Source organism: Schistocerca cancellata, chromosome 2, assembly GCF_023864275.1.
Source record: "Schistocerca cancellata isolate TAMUIC-IGC-003103 chromosome 2, iqSchCanc2.1, whole genome shotgun sequence".
In the NCBI taxonomy this organism is placed as follows: Eukaryota; Metazoa; Arthropoda; class Insecta; order Orthoptera; family Acrididae; genus Schistocerca; species Schistocerca cancellata.
In genome coordinates this window covers 15,312,670-15,329,210 of record NC_064627.1, presented here as the reverse complement: position 1 = coordinate 15,329,210, position 16,541 = coordinate 15,312,670, and the positions used below count along the sequence as shown (strand labels likewise).

Sequence of the window (16,541 nt, the reverse complement as noted above, 5' to 3'; positions counted from 1 at the left end):
TATCTTGCGTACTTGGAAAAGGCACACTCCAAGACCCACATTCGACGAATCTGTTGACAAGTAAAATTCTTCTTGCATGTCCGGATGGTACAAAAGCGGTGCATTTACTAATTGCTTCTTTATCTCTTCGAATGCTTCTTGACACTCTAATGTCCAGAGCCAGGGCACATCCTTCTTCAGCAAACTATTTAGAGCTGCTGCATTCATCGCCTGATTTGTTATAAATCTTCTAAAAAATGAGGCAAGACCCATAAACCCTTTTAATTGCCTCCTATTTCTGGGTGTTGGAAACTTACTAATCGCAATTATCTTCTCCTTGGTTGGTAAAATTCCCTTTGCGTCAATTATATGCCCCAGGAACTTGATTCTGTTTAGTGAAAAATGGGATTTCTGTAGGTTAGCAGTTATTCCCATGGTTTTGAACACGTTCAACACCCGACTCAGTAAGGTAATATGCTCCTCCCAAGTCTTTGATGCTATAAGCAAATCATCAACAAACACTGTTATCCTGCTTCTAAGTTCTGGGCCTAGTGCATAATCTAGAGCTGCTATAAAGATTCCAGCACTAATGTTGAGTCCGAAAGGAACTACAGTAAATTGGTAACTTCTTCCGGAATAAATGAAAGCCGTATATTTCCTTGATAATTCATCCAGCTTGACTTGCCAATAAGAACTCCGCAAATCAATGCTCGTCAAATATTGGACATCCTGGAACCGTTGTATAAGTTCGTCTATGTTTTCCGGATGTGTTCTCACTGGAATTATGATTTTATTTATTTCTCTGGCGTCGAGTACCAGTCTCACAGTCCCATTTGCTTTTGGCACGACCAACAATGGGGAGCAGTATGGGCTTGTAGAGGGTTCGATCAAACCCCATTTCAACATGCGATCTATTTCCTTTTGAACTTGAGCCTTTAACCTCCAGGGAACAGGATAGAAAGTTCTACAATATGTTTCGTGCGGTTTAACGTAGAGATGGCATATGTATCCCTTAATAACTCCTGGCCTTTCATCAAACATGTTTTCATACGCTAATAATAATTCTTTGAGCTGCTTCTTCTGATCTTCAATAATGCAGTCGGATTCATTTAACTTCTCATACACTAATTGACCGAAATCTCCTTTGACTTGGAACTCATTATTTACGTGCTGTTTAGAATTTTGTGCCGTCCTGATTACTTGCACACTGATCCCACTATTATATTTTCTGGTAAGGCTTTCTTTTTTCAACAAGTCCAACTCAATTTCTTGTTTATTTACATTTAACCAAATTTTTCCTGTTTTAAAATCTATTCTGCATCCGTATTGACGTAGGGTGTCGACTCCGATAATGCAGTGTACCACCAAATTTTTCACAACAAGGAATGTGCTTAATATTGCTACATTTCCGACTTCTACACTAAGTAGTGACTGCACTTTTACATTAGCCGATCTAGCCCCAACGGCGCCTATTATTCTGCAATTTTGAACTGGAAAAATTGGTACTCATCTTATATTTCTGATCTTGTTGAATAGAGCCTCCGAAATAACATTTGTGGTTGCAGCTGTGTCTAAAACCGCCACTATAGGTACAGTCTCCAAAATGACTTGCACTTTGGCTACTGCCACCTGTTCCTTATCCTCATCTTGGGGTTCTAAGTCCTCGGTCAATTCATCTGCCAGCAATCGTCCATCATTATACGTTAGCATGGGTACACATATCCTGTTGCCCCTCAACCAATTGTTGACCGCTCCTCCGGGGCACGAGTGGGTCCTAACAAGTTTGTTGGATTTTGATTTGCCTGGTGGTTGACATCTTCCGTCACTTCAGTAATTACCGGTTGATTCGCAGATGTCCGTCCCCACTGATGTTGGTTATTTGAGTTTATTCCCCCCGGTTGATTCCACTTCCTATTACTGTTATTGTTCCAGGCTTGAGGTCTGAAATTCCTTTCGTTCCCCCACACGGGATTGTATCTTTTCCCATTCCTGTTGTTCCTTGGATAGTCCCTCGCAAGACTATTGCCGGTATTACTATTGAGATTTTGAGGGGTTTCTTCACTATTTAGCGATCTCTGTGCATTCCCTTGCCTACCATTTGGAGGAGGTTCTATCTCGCTATATTGGAATCTGTTATTACGGGCTTTCTGGTTGTTCTCTTCGATAATATCTATATGGTGTAACGTCGTGAGGAACGACTCCAAGTCTTTATCGTTGCCGTAGATTAATTGATTCCGGATGCTAGTTGGTAGTCTTGCCTTAAGTATGTTTATTATGTCTGGCAAGGGCATAGGTCTGTCCCAATATCTAATTTTATTTATATATTTTTCAAAATACTTCCTAAGGCTTCCTTTTGAAAAGGAGAAAGGCTCCGGATAGAGCACCTCCTGCCTTAGGCATTCCTGTACCCCTTCTGACCAGAACTTTGCTAAAAACGCTTTTTCAAAATCGTCATATGTCGAGCAAACAGAAGTCATGTCCGAGGCCCAGATCGCCCCCGAACCTTGTATATATCCTGTCACGAAACTGATCTTCTGCCACTCCGACCAATTTCTGGGTAGCACTCCTCTGAAACTTCGAATAAAAACAATCGGATGGACCCCCCCTTTTGTCAGTGTTAAAAATCTGGAATTGCCGATGCTTTATCATTTTTTCTTCGGCATGGCAAAGGCTTTCGTAATCTCCTTCAGATAGAACTTCACGCGAACAACTAGCTCGTGGCAATTTAATATTTGAGTTACTTACACAAGTTGGTATCGTGTGCGAATGTGCAGTAACTGGCTCTATAGTCGCTGCCAACTTCTGCTGCTGGCCTGTATTCATTTGTTCTGAGCCTTGTTGTGAAATGCGTAGCGACTCTCCTATCGTTTGTTTCCAATGCTCGAAATCAGCACCTAACTGCTGTCGCACTTCCTCAAGTCCTTTCGCAAACAAATTCTCTTCCTGTTTGCCACATAGACTCTGGAATGCTGCTTTAACATTTTGCTCAACGTTTTCACACATTAGCCTTTTGTTTTCTAATGTGATTTCGGATAATTTACCCGTTAATACATTAATTTGGTGGTCTATAACATCTTGACGCTCTGTCAGATGTTCAACACTTTCCTTTAGGTTAGTCTGCGTACATGCCAATTCAGGAAGTTGCGCAATTGCACATGACATGGCATCTTGCATTTGTACTAATTGCGGAACCATTTCCACCTGTTCCCGTACGGTATCTATCTTAATAGCCACATACTCCTTCATTTCTACACGTACGCGGTGAGTAGATTCCTCACATTGAGCTTTCACCAATTCTATTTGTGCAGTTAATTTTCGTTCCGTCTCTTCGGCCCGATCTTTAAGTTCCTTTGTCTTCGTCTCTATCCGCTGCTCTAATTTGGAAAAACTATCTTGTAACTGCTGCTTAATCTCAGCTTTCAAATTTTCCTGCCCTTCCGTAACTGAGGCTAACTTTGTATTGATGTCGATTTTCAAATTTTCCTGCCCTTCAGTAACTGAGGCTAATTTATTATTCAAATCATTTTGCCCTTCAGTAACGGAGGCTAATTTCGCGTTAATGTCGATTTTCAAATTATTCATGCTCTCGGTTATCATCTGCATCCGTCTCATGATAATTACCAATGGATCTAATCCATGTTGCGTACTTGCTGTTACATCTCCAGCCGTGTCTACCGGGCGTTCTATTGCGCTATCTGTAGCGATCTGTTCTACAACACTTCTTACTACATCATTATTATCGGTGCTAACAGCTGAAGGCTGTTGCATGCTGCTCTGCTCTGCTTGACTCATCTTAAACATTGCCCTAGTTAAAACCATATAAATATTCTACTGTCACTATATAAATATATCTCCCTTCACACAAGAGTACTTCTGTGGCTACTTTCTTACTGTACTTATACAGATAAAAGTAACTGGGGCAGGTCTAACTACATCTAGCATGAACACAATTAGTCAACGTTCAAATATTCAATAGTACTAAACAGAAAAGCGTATACTTCATCTATTCTAGTAAGCTTCAATAATAAAATTATAGATCTGGCCTTTTCTCTGCGCCCAGCGTGTTGTTTATGTTCTTGTTCGTAGATCCCCTAAATGTGACTGCGAGTATTTCTTCTCTTTTCCAAGCGTCAGTTAAGTTGGCTCGTCGTAGTTCACATGAAACAGAGAACAAAATTATTTTAACAACGTCCAAAAACGTGTCCTGTCACGGATTGTCCATTATAATGAATTCTACTGTAATTGATGAAAGTATGTGAATGCAGCTTGCCGCTACCTGGTGTAATGTTTTGTCTGTACAGAGGTGTATCTGTCGCCTTTATTACCCCTTCACTCTCACACACAAATCGGTACAATACAGTTAGGGCCTCCTGTTTTATCTTGAGGCTGATCCGTGATAAGACAGGCAAACAATTATGCTAATGGAGGATTCTGAGTATTTTCTCGAATTTCATTCGCTCTCTCTCTCTCTCTCTCTCTCTCTCTCTCTGTCCTTTATCTGTGTACAGTTTTAAATATATTATTTCATTTGCGTGGAATCAGCCCAATAGAATCTCTGGTGGAGCCCTTCGTCTTAATATTCAGTGGCTGGTTTGCTGGAAAAGATCTTTACATTTGTTATTATTGTTAAGCGCTGCTTTCAGTTGGGAAAAATCGATCGTTTGAACAATTCGTTCATTTTTACGACAGATTTAGAATTTCAGATGTGGACGAAGCCTTTTTGGACGATTTTATCAAAACTCGGTGACTGCAGGCTCTCTTCGTCACAGCTGAAACTTCCCCACTAATTACAGGGCCAAGGCAATCATCAATGATTGAGACAGAGAACTCATTCGTCATTCACTCTAGAATAAAAGGGTCACAAACCTTATTTCTGAGGAAAATAGTATATTCAATCTATCTCCTTTATATGTTCCGTTTTCTGTTGATTCCAAGTCTTACTTAATTTTCGTTTACCGTTTTTCTCTATCCACCAATAATCCGCTAGTGGCACAAACTTTAATAGCTCGCTTTAGCGAGAAGAAGAGCAAATATGTCTCTTTTAGCAACCCGACAATCTTCCAACAGATACTTCCGAAGCTGTACTCCTTCTCCCTCTATAATCACCATGGAGAATACATCTATGTATCTCTGTTATTCCAAAGAATAATCTTACTAGAAAAATACCTTGGCGTCGATGAGCTGTCGGCGCATATATTACTAGAAATCCGATCAGATACTTTCCAAAAGTGAATAAATGTGGATGATTTGGTTGACTATTATTAATTATTGCGTGGTAGAGGGTAAATTTCCGTGGGGAGATTACAAGCTCCCAAAGGCTTAAGTAATTGCTGATAAATAAAAATAACTGTTTCAGTTGACAGTTTGTGCAGATCTCGAGCACATATTTCCGAAATCTGATAATTTTTTAATATCTCAAGTAGCTTTTCTGCACACTCGCTGTCTGGCATCTGGATCATAATGTCAAAGTGACAGAACAAAGCACCCACAACAAAAATAATGTACACAACTGATTCGTTAGTCCCGCGCTTATGAACCGTTTTGCTTTGGATATCTGGAAGACATACTCATTTTCATCAAGTCAGCTGAGGAACATAAAAATCATTTATCCATGGTCCTTCAGACCTTGATCTCCAACGATAGACTCGCTGTCGGGTAAACAGACTTCAGGACTCAAACCCCTTTGCTGGACTGCACCTATGCTGGAGGCCTTCAGTGCACTAAAGACGCCAGTGACATCGTGGTGGGAGTGGTACTACAGCAACGCAAGGCGGACATGGTTTCCCCTCTTCATTTCTTCTGTAAAAACTATCAGCAGCTCAGAAGAAATACTCTGCTTTAGATAGAGAACTCCTTGCGGTCTACGAGGCTGTCAAACACTTCTGCCTCGACATGGAGGGTCACTCATTCTTTGCCCTCACGGATCACAATCCACTCACAGATGCTTTCTGCAACCCCCTTCCCCCCTCCCAGAGGACCCACCCTCATGGCGTTTCCATCACTTTGATCTAGTCTCCCAATTCACAATGTTCGTTACATCAAAGTCACGGACAGCATCGCCACAGACTTTTTTCTCAAGGATCAATACTGTTTTGCGCATCATAGTCTTATCCAACCTGGCTGCCCTACAAGCCTCTGATGAAGAATCTCAAGCTCTCCTCACGGGCCCTCGAACATCCCTTGTGTTTACCAAAGATAAATTCCCCGGCGTTGCGGACGAGGTGCGGTGCGACTCTTTTACCGGTACTACGCCCATTGCTCCCGCCCCTCCTGCGCCAGCAGGCCTTCGACTTGCTGCATAACCTCACTCACCCTGGTGTCTGTGCCACTACACAGCTCATCTACAAGCATTTCATTTGGAAAAATATGAAACAGGACTGTCAGACCTGGGCACACAGCTGTGTCCCCTGTCAGTGCAACAAAATTGACCGCCACACCACCCCACCACTGGGTAGGTTCGACATTCCCCCAGGACAATTTCGTCATGTACATATTGATCTTATCGGTTCTCTTCCACCATCGGAGGGACACGTACATTCTATCCACAATCGACCACATGTCACACTGGGTAGAGGCAGTTCCTTTACCTAACATCACGGCCGAGACCGTGGCCAAGGGTTTCATCTACTCATGGATTGCTAGGTTCAGTTGTCCAACCACCATCACCACCAAACAGGGTCAGCAGTTTTAGTCTTCCCTGTTCACCATTTTATGTAAAATCTGTGGCATAAAGAAAATTCATACCACAGCCTACCACCCACAAAGCAACGGGTTGGTAGAACGGTGGCACTGCACTCTGAAAATGGCCCTCAGGTGCCATGACTGCCTCTGGTCCAAAGCACTTCCATGGGTGCTCCTCGGCCTCCAATCAACTTTCAAGCCTGACTTATAGGGAACTTTCTCAGAATTCACTTTTGGGGAGAACCCTCCCCTACCAGTGGAACTCATTCAGCCTCAAGTACCCAAAAATTTACCCCCATACCTGGATTTCATAAGTCGCATGTACACTCACTTCAAACATGCGCACCTGCACCCTCCTATCAGCCGCTCCCTGCCAGACACTTATGTGCCAGCCACCGTTCCGCGTGCCTGCTCATGGGCTGGCCGCTGCATCGCCCGCCCTTGCTGGCTCAACGACTTTGAGATGAACCTGCCTCCTGTCGTTCCGCCTCCACACCCTGCCCCGGTCGAGGTGGAGGTCCCGGTCGTGCATCTACCATCTCGTACGACCACCAACAGTGTCAATGCCATGCCCAGACTGTCTCCAGCCAAGAGTCAAGACTCACCTGTGGTACTCTGGCACTCCATACGGGATACGGGAGGGGGGGGGGGGGGGGGGGGTAGGGGGGTGGCGGGGAGGGGGGGGGGGAGGGGGTGCTGTGTGTTGTCAATAGGTCGTATCAACCATGGACAACATGATCTTTTACTGAGATTGGACATTCGAGCCACCGTGTTATTCTAGCAGTCTGCATTCATGTCTCTTGCTGTGTACATGTGTACTACTACTACTGTGGAAATATATATTTATGGGTAGATATTTGTGGGACAGTTCGTTCAGTATACCTCTACACGCATCCCATTCCCATATACCCTTGTCTACCTTATAATACTGTTTTGTCTTTTCTCCTCCTTCCTTGCCCAACATGCTCTTAACCAGTTTCCAATTTTGATCATGATATTGGTACCTGCGGATGTCTTTGCAAATTTTCAAGATCTCTTTTCCTTTCCTCACACCTCTCAAATACACATTTTTAAACTCTTTTTCACCTTCTCCAAAGTTGTTAGGTTATTCACGATCTAAAGGTAGCTTAGACAAAGTATCAGCAACAACATTGTCTGTGCCCTTGATGTACGAGATTTCATAATTGAACTGCTGTAAAAACAAGGCCCAATGAGTAATTCTGTTGTGATACACCTGAAGATAACAGAATGTTTTGTAATCAGTATAGATGATGAATTTGTGACCTAGTAAATAATTTTTAAATTTGTTGAATGCACAATGTACAGCCAAAAGTTTCTCAGTTACAGTATATATCTTTTCATGTTTCTGCAATACTCTACTAGCAAATGCAAGAGATCTATGTTCAATAACACCATCAACTTCTACCTCCTATAATCAGTGAGCACCCAATCCAACATCACTATTGTCTGTCATAATACAAAAAGGAAGAGATAAATCTGGTCAAAACAATATCTGACTTTAACACAACCGTCCTTTGATCTCATCAAAAGCATCCTGACACTTCTGATTCCAATCCCAAACGGTATTCTTCTTCAAAAGTTCACACAAGCGTAGATCATTCGAAGCTTGGCTGCTACAAAATTTTCTATAAAACGCAGTTAACCCAAAAACTCATTTAAACTGTTTTGTTACGAGGAGTAGGAAAATTAGCAATAGTGTCAATTTTCTCTTTATCAGGTGCAATTCCTTTTGCAGATATAACATGTCCTAAAAATGTAACTTCTTCCACACCAAATTTATGCTTACATATTTTCAAAGACATTCCTCCTGATTCTAATTCTGAAAACACATCTCTTAACAGCTTCATATGTTGTTCTCAAGTATTTCCAGTGCCCAGAATGTCATCAACATACTCCATTAATTTTGAACTCACTTCACCTCCCAAGACAGAATCCGGAGCTCCAATGAATTCAGCTACATATACATTCAGCCCAAATGGCACCACACAATACAGAAAACACCTACCTCTGTACAAAAATGCTGTATACTTTCTAAAATTAATTTCAAGTGGGATTTGGTGAAATCCAGAGCTCAAGTCCAAACCACTCATTTATTTTACATAATCAAATTTGTGCAACAGCTCGTCCATGTTCTCAGGATGGTCATTATCTGTGATAAGAAATTTATTGAGATGTCTAGAGTCCAAAACAATTCTCACTCCACCATTTCTCTTACTTACCATAACAAAAGGATTATTGTAAGAACACCTACTTCTCACAGTTACACCTCATGTTTCCATTTTCTGAATGTCTTTCCATACATCTTTCCTTTTCGAAAATGGTATATTATATGGCTGGAGAAAGTAAGGTTGATGATGTCTAAGGCCAAGTATGCATTGATAGTCTTTCACTTTCCCTGGTTTTTCATTAAACAAATTTCTAAACTCCTGTAACAAATTCTTAAGTTGTTCCATTTGTATGTTATTGATAGTCTTAGCTTCCCTTGTACTTCAGAATCTACTACACTTTCAAAATCTTGATCCTCACTCTCATCAAAATCTATATCATAGTCAAACACATGGTACTCACCTTGGTTCACAGTGTTTTGCAAACAGTTACAACTTTTCCCCCAGTTTAAAATGGAGAAATTAGTTTTCATGTAAGTATTCCTTTAGGTTCCAAAATAAACAGTTCTTTAACATTCCATCCAAAACAAGCCTCAATTCTCACTATCCAATCCACAGCGAGACTTATATTTTCTTCCAGTCTAGGGATGGTTTTTCCTTGTATACTAAACATTAAAAGTACCTGAGATTTTACCAATTTGCTTTGCTTAGCTGTAGCTCCTCTTATCTTTACATCTACAATGAGCATTTCCACAAAATGCTTACTATATTTAATGTTGTCTCTAAATTGTTCAGATATACCACAAATTGGGCTGCCTGTATCAATCAAGCAGTTCCCTTCCCACTGATAAATCTTAATCTTAGTGTAAGGACACCCAAAATCTGAATCATCATCTCTGTCATTAGACACTTCATGTAAGAGATCACTTTCAATTTCATCAAATGCTACATCCACATTGGTTTTGCAGGGTTTTATCACCTTTAGTGGTATCATAGCATTACTTTGGTTACCCATGTTGTTAGGTAAAGATTGAACACACTGAATGGATTCAATAGCACAACTAACATCACTTATTACAGAAGGAACACAAAATCTATTACTGTCCAAATTACTTTTCCTACATAGATCATCTTTCACTTCATTCCACCAATTTGGATACAAATTTTGACCAACCACAGCTAACTTACTCCAGAATGCACATTTATCTATGTTATCATCAATCTGGTCCCAAACAAATATCAAAAAGTTTTCACTTCTATTCTCTAGGCTTACAGATCACTCACCTTTACTGTTGGATCATTACTCTGCATGACATTAATGAAAAATTGCTTTGACTGGTACTCCAGGACTCTCACTTACATCATTACATGCATCACTTACCTTACCTGTATTCGCAAATAACTCTGAAGCTTAAACTCCACAAAATCCTGATACTCATCATCATCATCATATTCTTCAAAAATTATTTCATCAATAAAAGCATTAACATCACCATCACAGTCACACACCTCACCTACATTTATTTGCAATAAGCTACCTGCCTCAGTTATTTCACAGCTCTCATTCACATCTACATAAAAAGTACCAACTAATTCAGATCCAATATAGTTATCACCCTTTTTACATACATCAATAGCACTGTTTTCTAACCAAGAGAAGAAATCATTAGTACACACTACATCAAAGTTCTCATTACTCCCACATTCTAGTTTGTGATTAGTACCTACATCACCATAATTAAACATAGTATCACAGAACTTTTGATCAAAACATAAATGAGAAATCTGATATTCCATCTTTTCAACTTCAGATACCTGTGCCACATTATTAATGTTGCTATTATTGTCTAATTGTAAGTGTGAATTGTGGGTCCTGTACTTGTTTTGTTTCCTCGCTCCAAAACTGTGGACCTTCATTGGGGCAGGCAGCCTTTTCCCAAACGGCCACCTCTGTGATTATTTCTTCTATTATATTGCCCATGATTATCCTCATTATTCCTATTGAATTGTGAATTGTGGTTTATTAGTCTCATAACATACATAATCTAAATCATTTGATTCAGGCACAGGAGACACATCAAAATTTTCGTAATGTTTTACCATATACATACAACACCTGATTTTAACAAATGGTACCATAACAATAATACAATATAAAAATACACATACAATAAAAAAACTAACAATTAATTACAACAACTGATTTTAACAAATGGTATCATAATAATAATACAATATTTGTTACACATACAATAAAAGACTAACAATTAATTACCCCTTGCTCAAATTATCATGTCATCCTCTATGAATTCTTCTACTGCTGTAGCCTTATTTTTAGACTCTCTGTCTTCATATTAAATATATTTTTGCCCATTAGCTTGTTATATATTGTCATCCCCATATACTGTGGAGTTCGTGCATATAATTTCAAATGGTGTGTGGGTAACATAAAATTATTTTTATTTCTTGTGTTGTATGTGTGATTAAAATGATTTTCCTCAAATAATTTTTGTCTGCTGTGTACAAAGATTATAATTTCATAAATGTATATGGAGGGAACTGTTAGGATTTGCAGGTTCCTAAATAATGGCCGACAAGATTCTGTTTGTTGTGCACTACACATGTATCTTATATTATTATTTTGCAGTTTCAGTATTCAAGATACACTACTTGAATTTCCCCATAAAATGATACCATACCTAATGACAGATTCAAAATAACTATGATATGCTATTTTTCATATACTCATGTCAGTAGAGTTTGCTAGTATTTGCATTGCAAATACAAAGCTGCTTAGTTTATTTGATAGGAAATCAATTTTTAAGTTGTTGTCCACATTTAGTCCTAGGAATTTGACTGTGTTAACTTCTTCCATAGGATGATTGTGATGATGTATTTTAAGATACACACATTTCAAATGTTTGGTTTTGAAATGTACCATATTGGTTTTTGCAATGTTCAGTTTCAAGCCATTTAACTGGAACCAGTTTTCTAGAGTACCCATTGTGTTCACAATGGAGCTCTGAATTTTTTCTGCATCATCTTCAATTAAAACAGAAGTATCATCCGCAAAAAGAACTGACGGGGAATTTTATTTATGGGCAAGTCATTTACATAGAATAAGAACAGGATTGGCCCCAAAATGGAGCATTGAGGCACACCTTGTGATACTGTACTCCATTTAGAATAATAATTCACTTTAAATGTTCAATATTTCTGCCTCTATATTTAATCTTTATGTCATTACTCATGCTTGACACAAAACTATCTCTACAGTGGTGTAGAAATTCCACTGGATGTAAACTGTCTGATGGAAAACTTTTGATTGAATGTTGATCACACAATACCATTATTTGAATACAGATTGTTGCGAATGCAATTTACCTGAACTACTGACATTTTTTGTTCTACGACGTATACATTAGTTGGCATACTGTTTTCAACATTTAAAATTTTTTGATCTAAACTACTAAAGTTCTGTTCCATTTTTTCCTCTATAGCCTTCTGTTGAACTCTGACATCATTAACATTCTTATCCTGATTTGCAGATTTTCCAAAACAATAAATTGATTTTCTAATACATCGACTTTTTCATTCACACTTTTTAATCCATCTGACAACCCATGGTTTAGCTCCAAAACCTGATTACTAAGTTGGTCAATTTGGTATTGTACCCTGTCCATTTTATCATTATTTTCAGTTCATATTTCTTTAACTGATCATTAACTGCACTCCATTTTGCCAAAATAAAATACATAATGTCAGTTTTAACTGTGGAACTACACTTTCACTTGGTTTAAACATGTCTAGGCTACATCCTACAGCTTTCCCTTCATCACCACTACCCTCATTTCTGTTCATTTTCCTAGCAATCACATGAGTCCACAAAAATAGTAATTTCACAAATAGTCTGTGCTTATCTTTTTTCTCACTGATGTCCCTCATCGTAGTTGTAGAGTCATCTTTCAATTAATCTGGTCTGTCATCATTGATATTATCTCGTCACTGTTGATCCAGTTTTGTAGGGCAGCTCTTGATTCTTCTTTCATCAAGTGATGGTAATTTAGTTTATATAGAGACTGTAAATGACACAAATCCAAAATTTATTCTTTTTCTGTAACAGACAAAACTTTGTTATCAGTCAACAGATCATGTCTGATGCTTACATTTGTAATCTTACCCTCCCACATGTCACTATTTAATTTTTCTTAGTGTCTTCATTAGTTTCAAAAGCTTCAAGAGGTGTAAGATATACAAAAGAAAAACTTTTTACTTATCTTCATTTTCTCTTGTTGTTGTTGTTGGCTCCAAGTCTTGCATCTAGGGGTACATTCTTTCGGCTGAAATTTTTATTTAACATTGTGGGTTCCTGATGACTAAATAACTGATGAAGATTTGCCTGTATATTTCTTAAATTTTATTCTTTGTTACATTATAAAATATCACACCGATTTTACAATTTCCACTTAATATTCCAAATTACATTGTTAGTGTTGATCATATAAATACGTCAGTCTCCAACAGACATATGCCCACTCCTACTTACATTCTGTGGTACTCACAATATTCCAAAGAGTTTACAAAGCAAAAGAGTTTACAAATTTTCTTGGCAAAAGAAGAAACTTCACTAAAAAATATACCATTATTTTGTAAATGAGTCCAGAAATAAATTTTATATTTATCATTTATCAAAATGTCTGCTTGTGTCTGTGTATGTGCGGATGGATATGTGTGTGTTTGCAAGTGTATACCAGTCCTTTTTTCCCCCTAAGGTAAGTCTTTCCGCTCCCGGGATTGGAATGACTCCTTACCCTCTCCCTTAAAACCCACATCCTTTCGTCTTTCCCTCTCCTTCCCTCTTTCCTGACGAAGCAGCCGTTGGTTGCGAAAGCTAGAATTTTGTGTGTATGTTTGTGTTTGTTTGTGTGTCTATCGACCTGCCAGCGCTTTTGTTTGGTAAGTCTCATCATCTTTGTTTTAGATATATATATGTCACAATTCACCTTGGTATGCTTTCATCTCAGCTAATATTCAAACTTTTTTGGCACCCATATTACCACAAGAGCATTGAATTTGGTCACTGAATATAGTTGTTTAGCTTAGTCACTACTAACTAAAATAATTATCTTGGTTATAAGCTCCCCATTTGGCTAGTGATAGAATAAACGTGGAATTTGGAATGTGTGTGTGTTGGAGGCAGGTGGTAGGGGGTGGTCATGCACAGCATCTCATGTGCTTCTCCGTGTGTTCACATTCTGCCTTGCCTTTTTCATTTAACGTGTCTCATATGCACATTCCTGGAGCAAGCAGGAACTGTAAAGTAGTCAGTTTATTTAAACTGAGACTGATGTTGGTCGTACCAACAGTTCCATTATGTTGGAAGTTAAAATGTCTGTGTATATTTTGCAGGAGACGTAAGGGTGTATATGGACCATCTATGGGGAAAAAATGTGTACTCTTTGTGGATGATCTCGGTATGCCACAGAAAGAGATATATGGTGCTCAGCCTCCAATTGAACTGCTGAGACAATGGATCGATCATCGCCACTGGTATGACTTGAAAGATACGACTAAGCTGGAATTAGTTGACATAGTAAGTCTGTTTTCCTTTTAGCCCCAAAACTTGATACAGTGTAATAGATCAAAAAATCTTACATTAACTATACTGAAAATAGTTATTTCCTGTGACTGTTTGGAATATATATGAAAAACTAATAATTTTTATTAATTCAGCCCAGAAAGGCTTGCTCTCCATTTTGCTAGACTTCCACATGTCATAGGTCAGTTGAATTTTCTCTATTTTTGTACATTTCTTTAACATTTCATCAGAGTTCATGCAAAGGGTTCAAGTTGATCACTTCTACCTGAATATAAAACTGTAACTCTCAGCTTAATGAACACTGTCTGTGGTAATGTGAATTACAATTGTCATGACAATTTACACTGAAATGTATGAGACCACTGTTGTGCATGAAATAAATATTTTTGGCGTTTTGCTAGTGGTATGTAATCCTTAGTCATTCAATATTTTGTGGAAGAATGTAATTGCACATGCCAGTTTCCAACTTAATATTCTCTATATTCAGAGCGTGTACAAAATTATGATTGTGACACTTGATTTCTCTGTAAGGGCTTAGCAACTTGGAAAACTCATATAGATTAATTAATATGAGTTACAGACGTGGTTTTTGTGTCTCTTTTTAGCAAAATACATTGAATTTTTTAGTTTATAGCTGAAACACCTTGAATGTGATTTCCATTGATTATGTGACACACATGTCATTGGAAGTCACTTTTATCGACTAACTCATTGCTGAGTCATTCTGCATCAGGTGGACCAGTTTTAGAGATGGCTCCACCTCAACCATTTCTGAAGAAAATGAAATTTTTTTCATAGGCTCAACAGTATCTTTGGTGGATATGTACAAAGTTTCAGCTCAGTACCTCCATTGGTTCTATTTCTATGCCTTTCATAAATATGGGTCCAAAGGTTGCACCACTTACGCATGTGCTTATGTGATGACTTATCAACTTTTGTGAAAGGGACTCTCAACTTGCAAGACCTGCTTTTGTATACTTAAAAGTTTTGTGCTGAATAAAAATATATCATTGATTTGATTTTTACATGTTTCCAAAAATGGCAGGAAATTCATTGTGTGAATTTGAGAGCCCTCCTTTAACCAGCCATAAATCAAAACTGTATAGAACAATTTAGACAGTAATTGATAACATGATACTCAGCCATTGCTGTCTTCTTGTTCATTTTGTACAATAGCTTCTGTCCTTCTTTATCAGATATATGAACCAGTAAAATTGATGAAAACATTATGTGTAGTAGCCACCAGAAAGATCGCGGGAGGCGCACATTGGCACGGCGCGTCACGAACGGTAGTCGCCGCCAGTAGAGTCCCGTCCACCAGAGGGCACGCGAGAATTCGGACGCGACCTCTGCCGGCGTAACAACAAGAACAACAACAACTCCGGCAGGACAGGCCGTGCACAGTCAGTCAACATCGGGCATGCCTAGGACACAGTCCCGGTCTACGCTAAGTGAAGTGCGACGTAACGTGAACAGTGTTACTACACAATTGGCGACGAGTAGGGTCGTTCTTTCGCGTGTTGCGTCGTTGTTCCGGTTTCGCAGTTTCTCCACGGCATGGAGGATTTGGTGCGGGTTTTGGTTGCGCAGCAGACGGAGCTCATGGCCACCATGAAACAAGTGCTTCCGGCGTTGCTCTCCGCGCCGTCTGCTCCGGCGCAGTTCCCTCCTCCCTTTCCCCCGTATGACGAGACGGCAGAGGATTGGGACGCATATGAACATCGCCTTCGGCAGCATTTCCAGGCGTTTCATGTTGCCGAAGCGGAGGTATGTCGTGCTCTCTTCTTGTCTTGGATATCTCCCTCGCTGTATCAAGTTTTGCGGCAGCTAGCGCCGTTGCAGGAACCCTCGTCCTTGTCGTTTGACTCCTTGTGTTCATTGCTGTCTTCATATTATCGCCGCCGCACGCATGTTGTGACGGCTAGGGTCGAGTTCTATCAATGCAAGAAACAGCCCCATCAGTCTTACCGGGCATGGGCCGCTACCCTGCACGGTCTTAGTCGCAAGTGTCATTTTGTCACGGAGCAGTCGCGGGAGTCGTATGCCCATGTTATGGTCCGCGACGTCATTGTTCGTTCGGCCCCTGATCGGGAGGTCCGGCAACGGGCCCTGCAGTTAGAAGACCCTTCCCTCGAGGAAGTCCTGTCCATTGCTCA

The 16,541-nt window shown here is 39.6% G+C and overlaps 1 protein-coding gene across 1 annotated transcript in view; it reads left to right on the top strand.

Moving 5' to 3' along the window:
• The window catches only part of LOC126163202 (dynein axonemal heavy chain 3), a 1,221,238-nt gene that overhangs the window by 581,079 nt on the left and 623,618 nt on the right, over positions 1–16,541 (top strand). Inside the window, exon 33 of the mRNA XM_049920156.1 lies at positions 14,196–14,379. Within this exon, the coding sequence (XP_049776113.1) occupies positions 14,196–14,379 (184 nt within the window). The remainder of the gene's footprint in view (positions 1–14,195; positions 14,380–16,541) is intronic.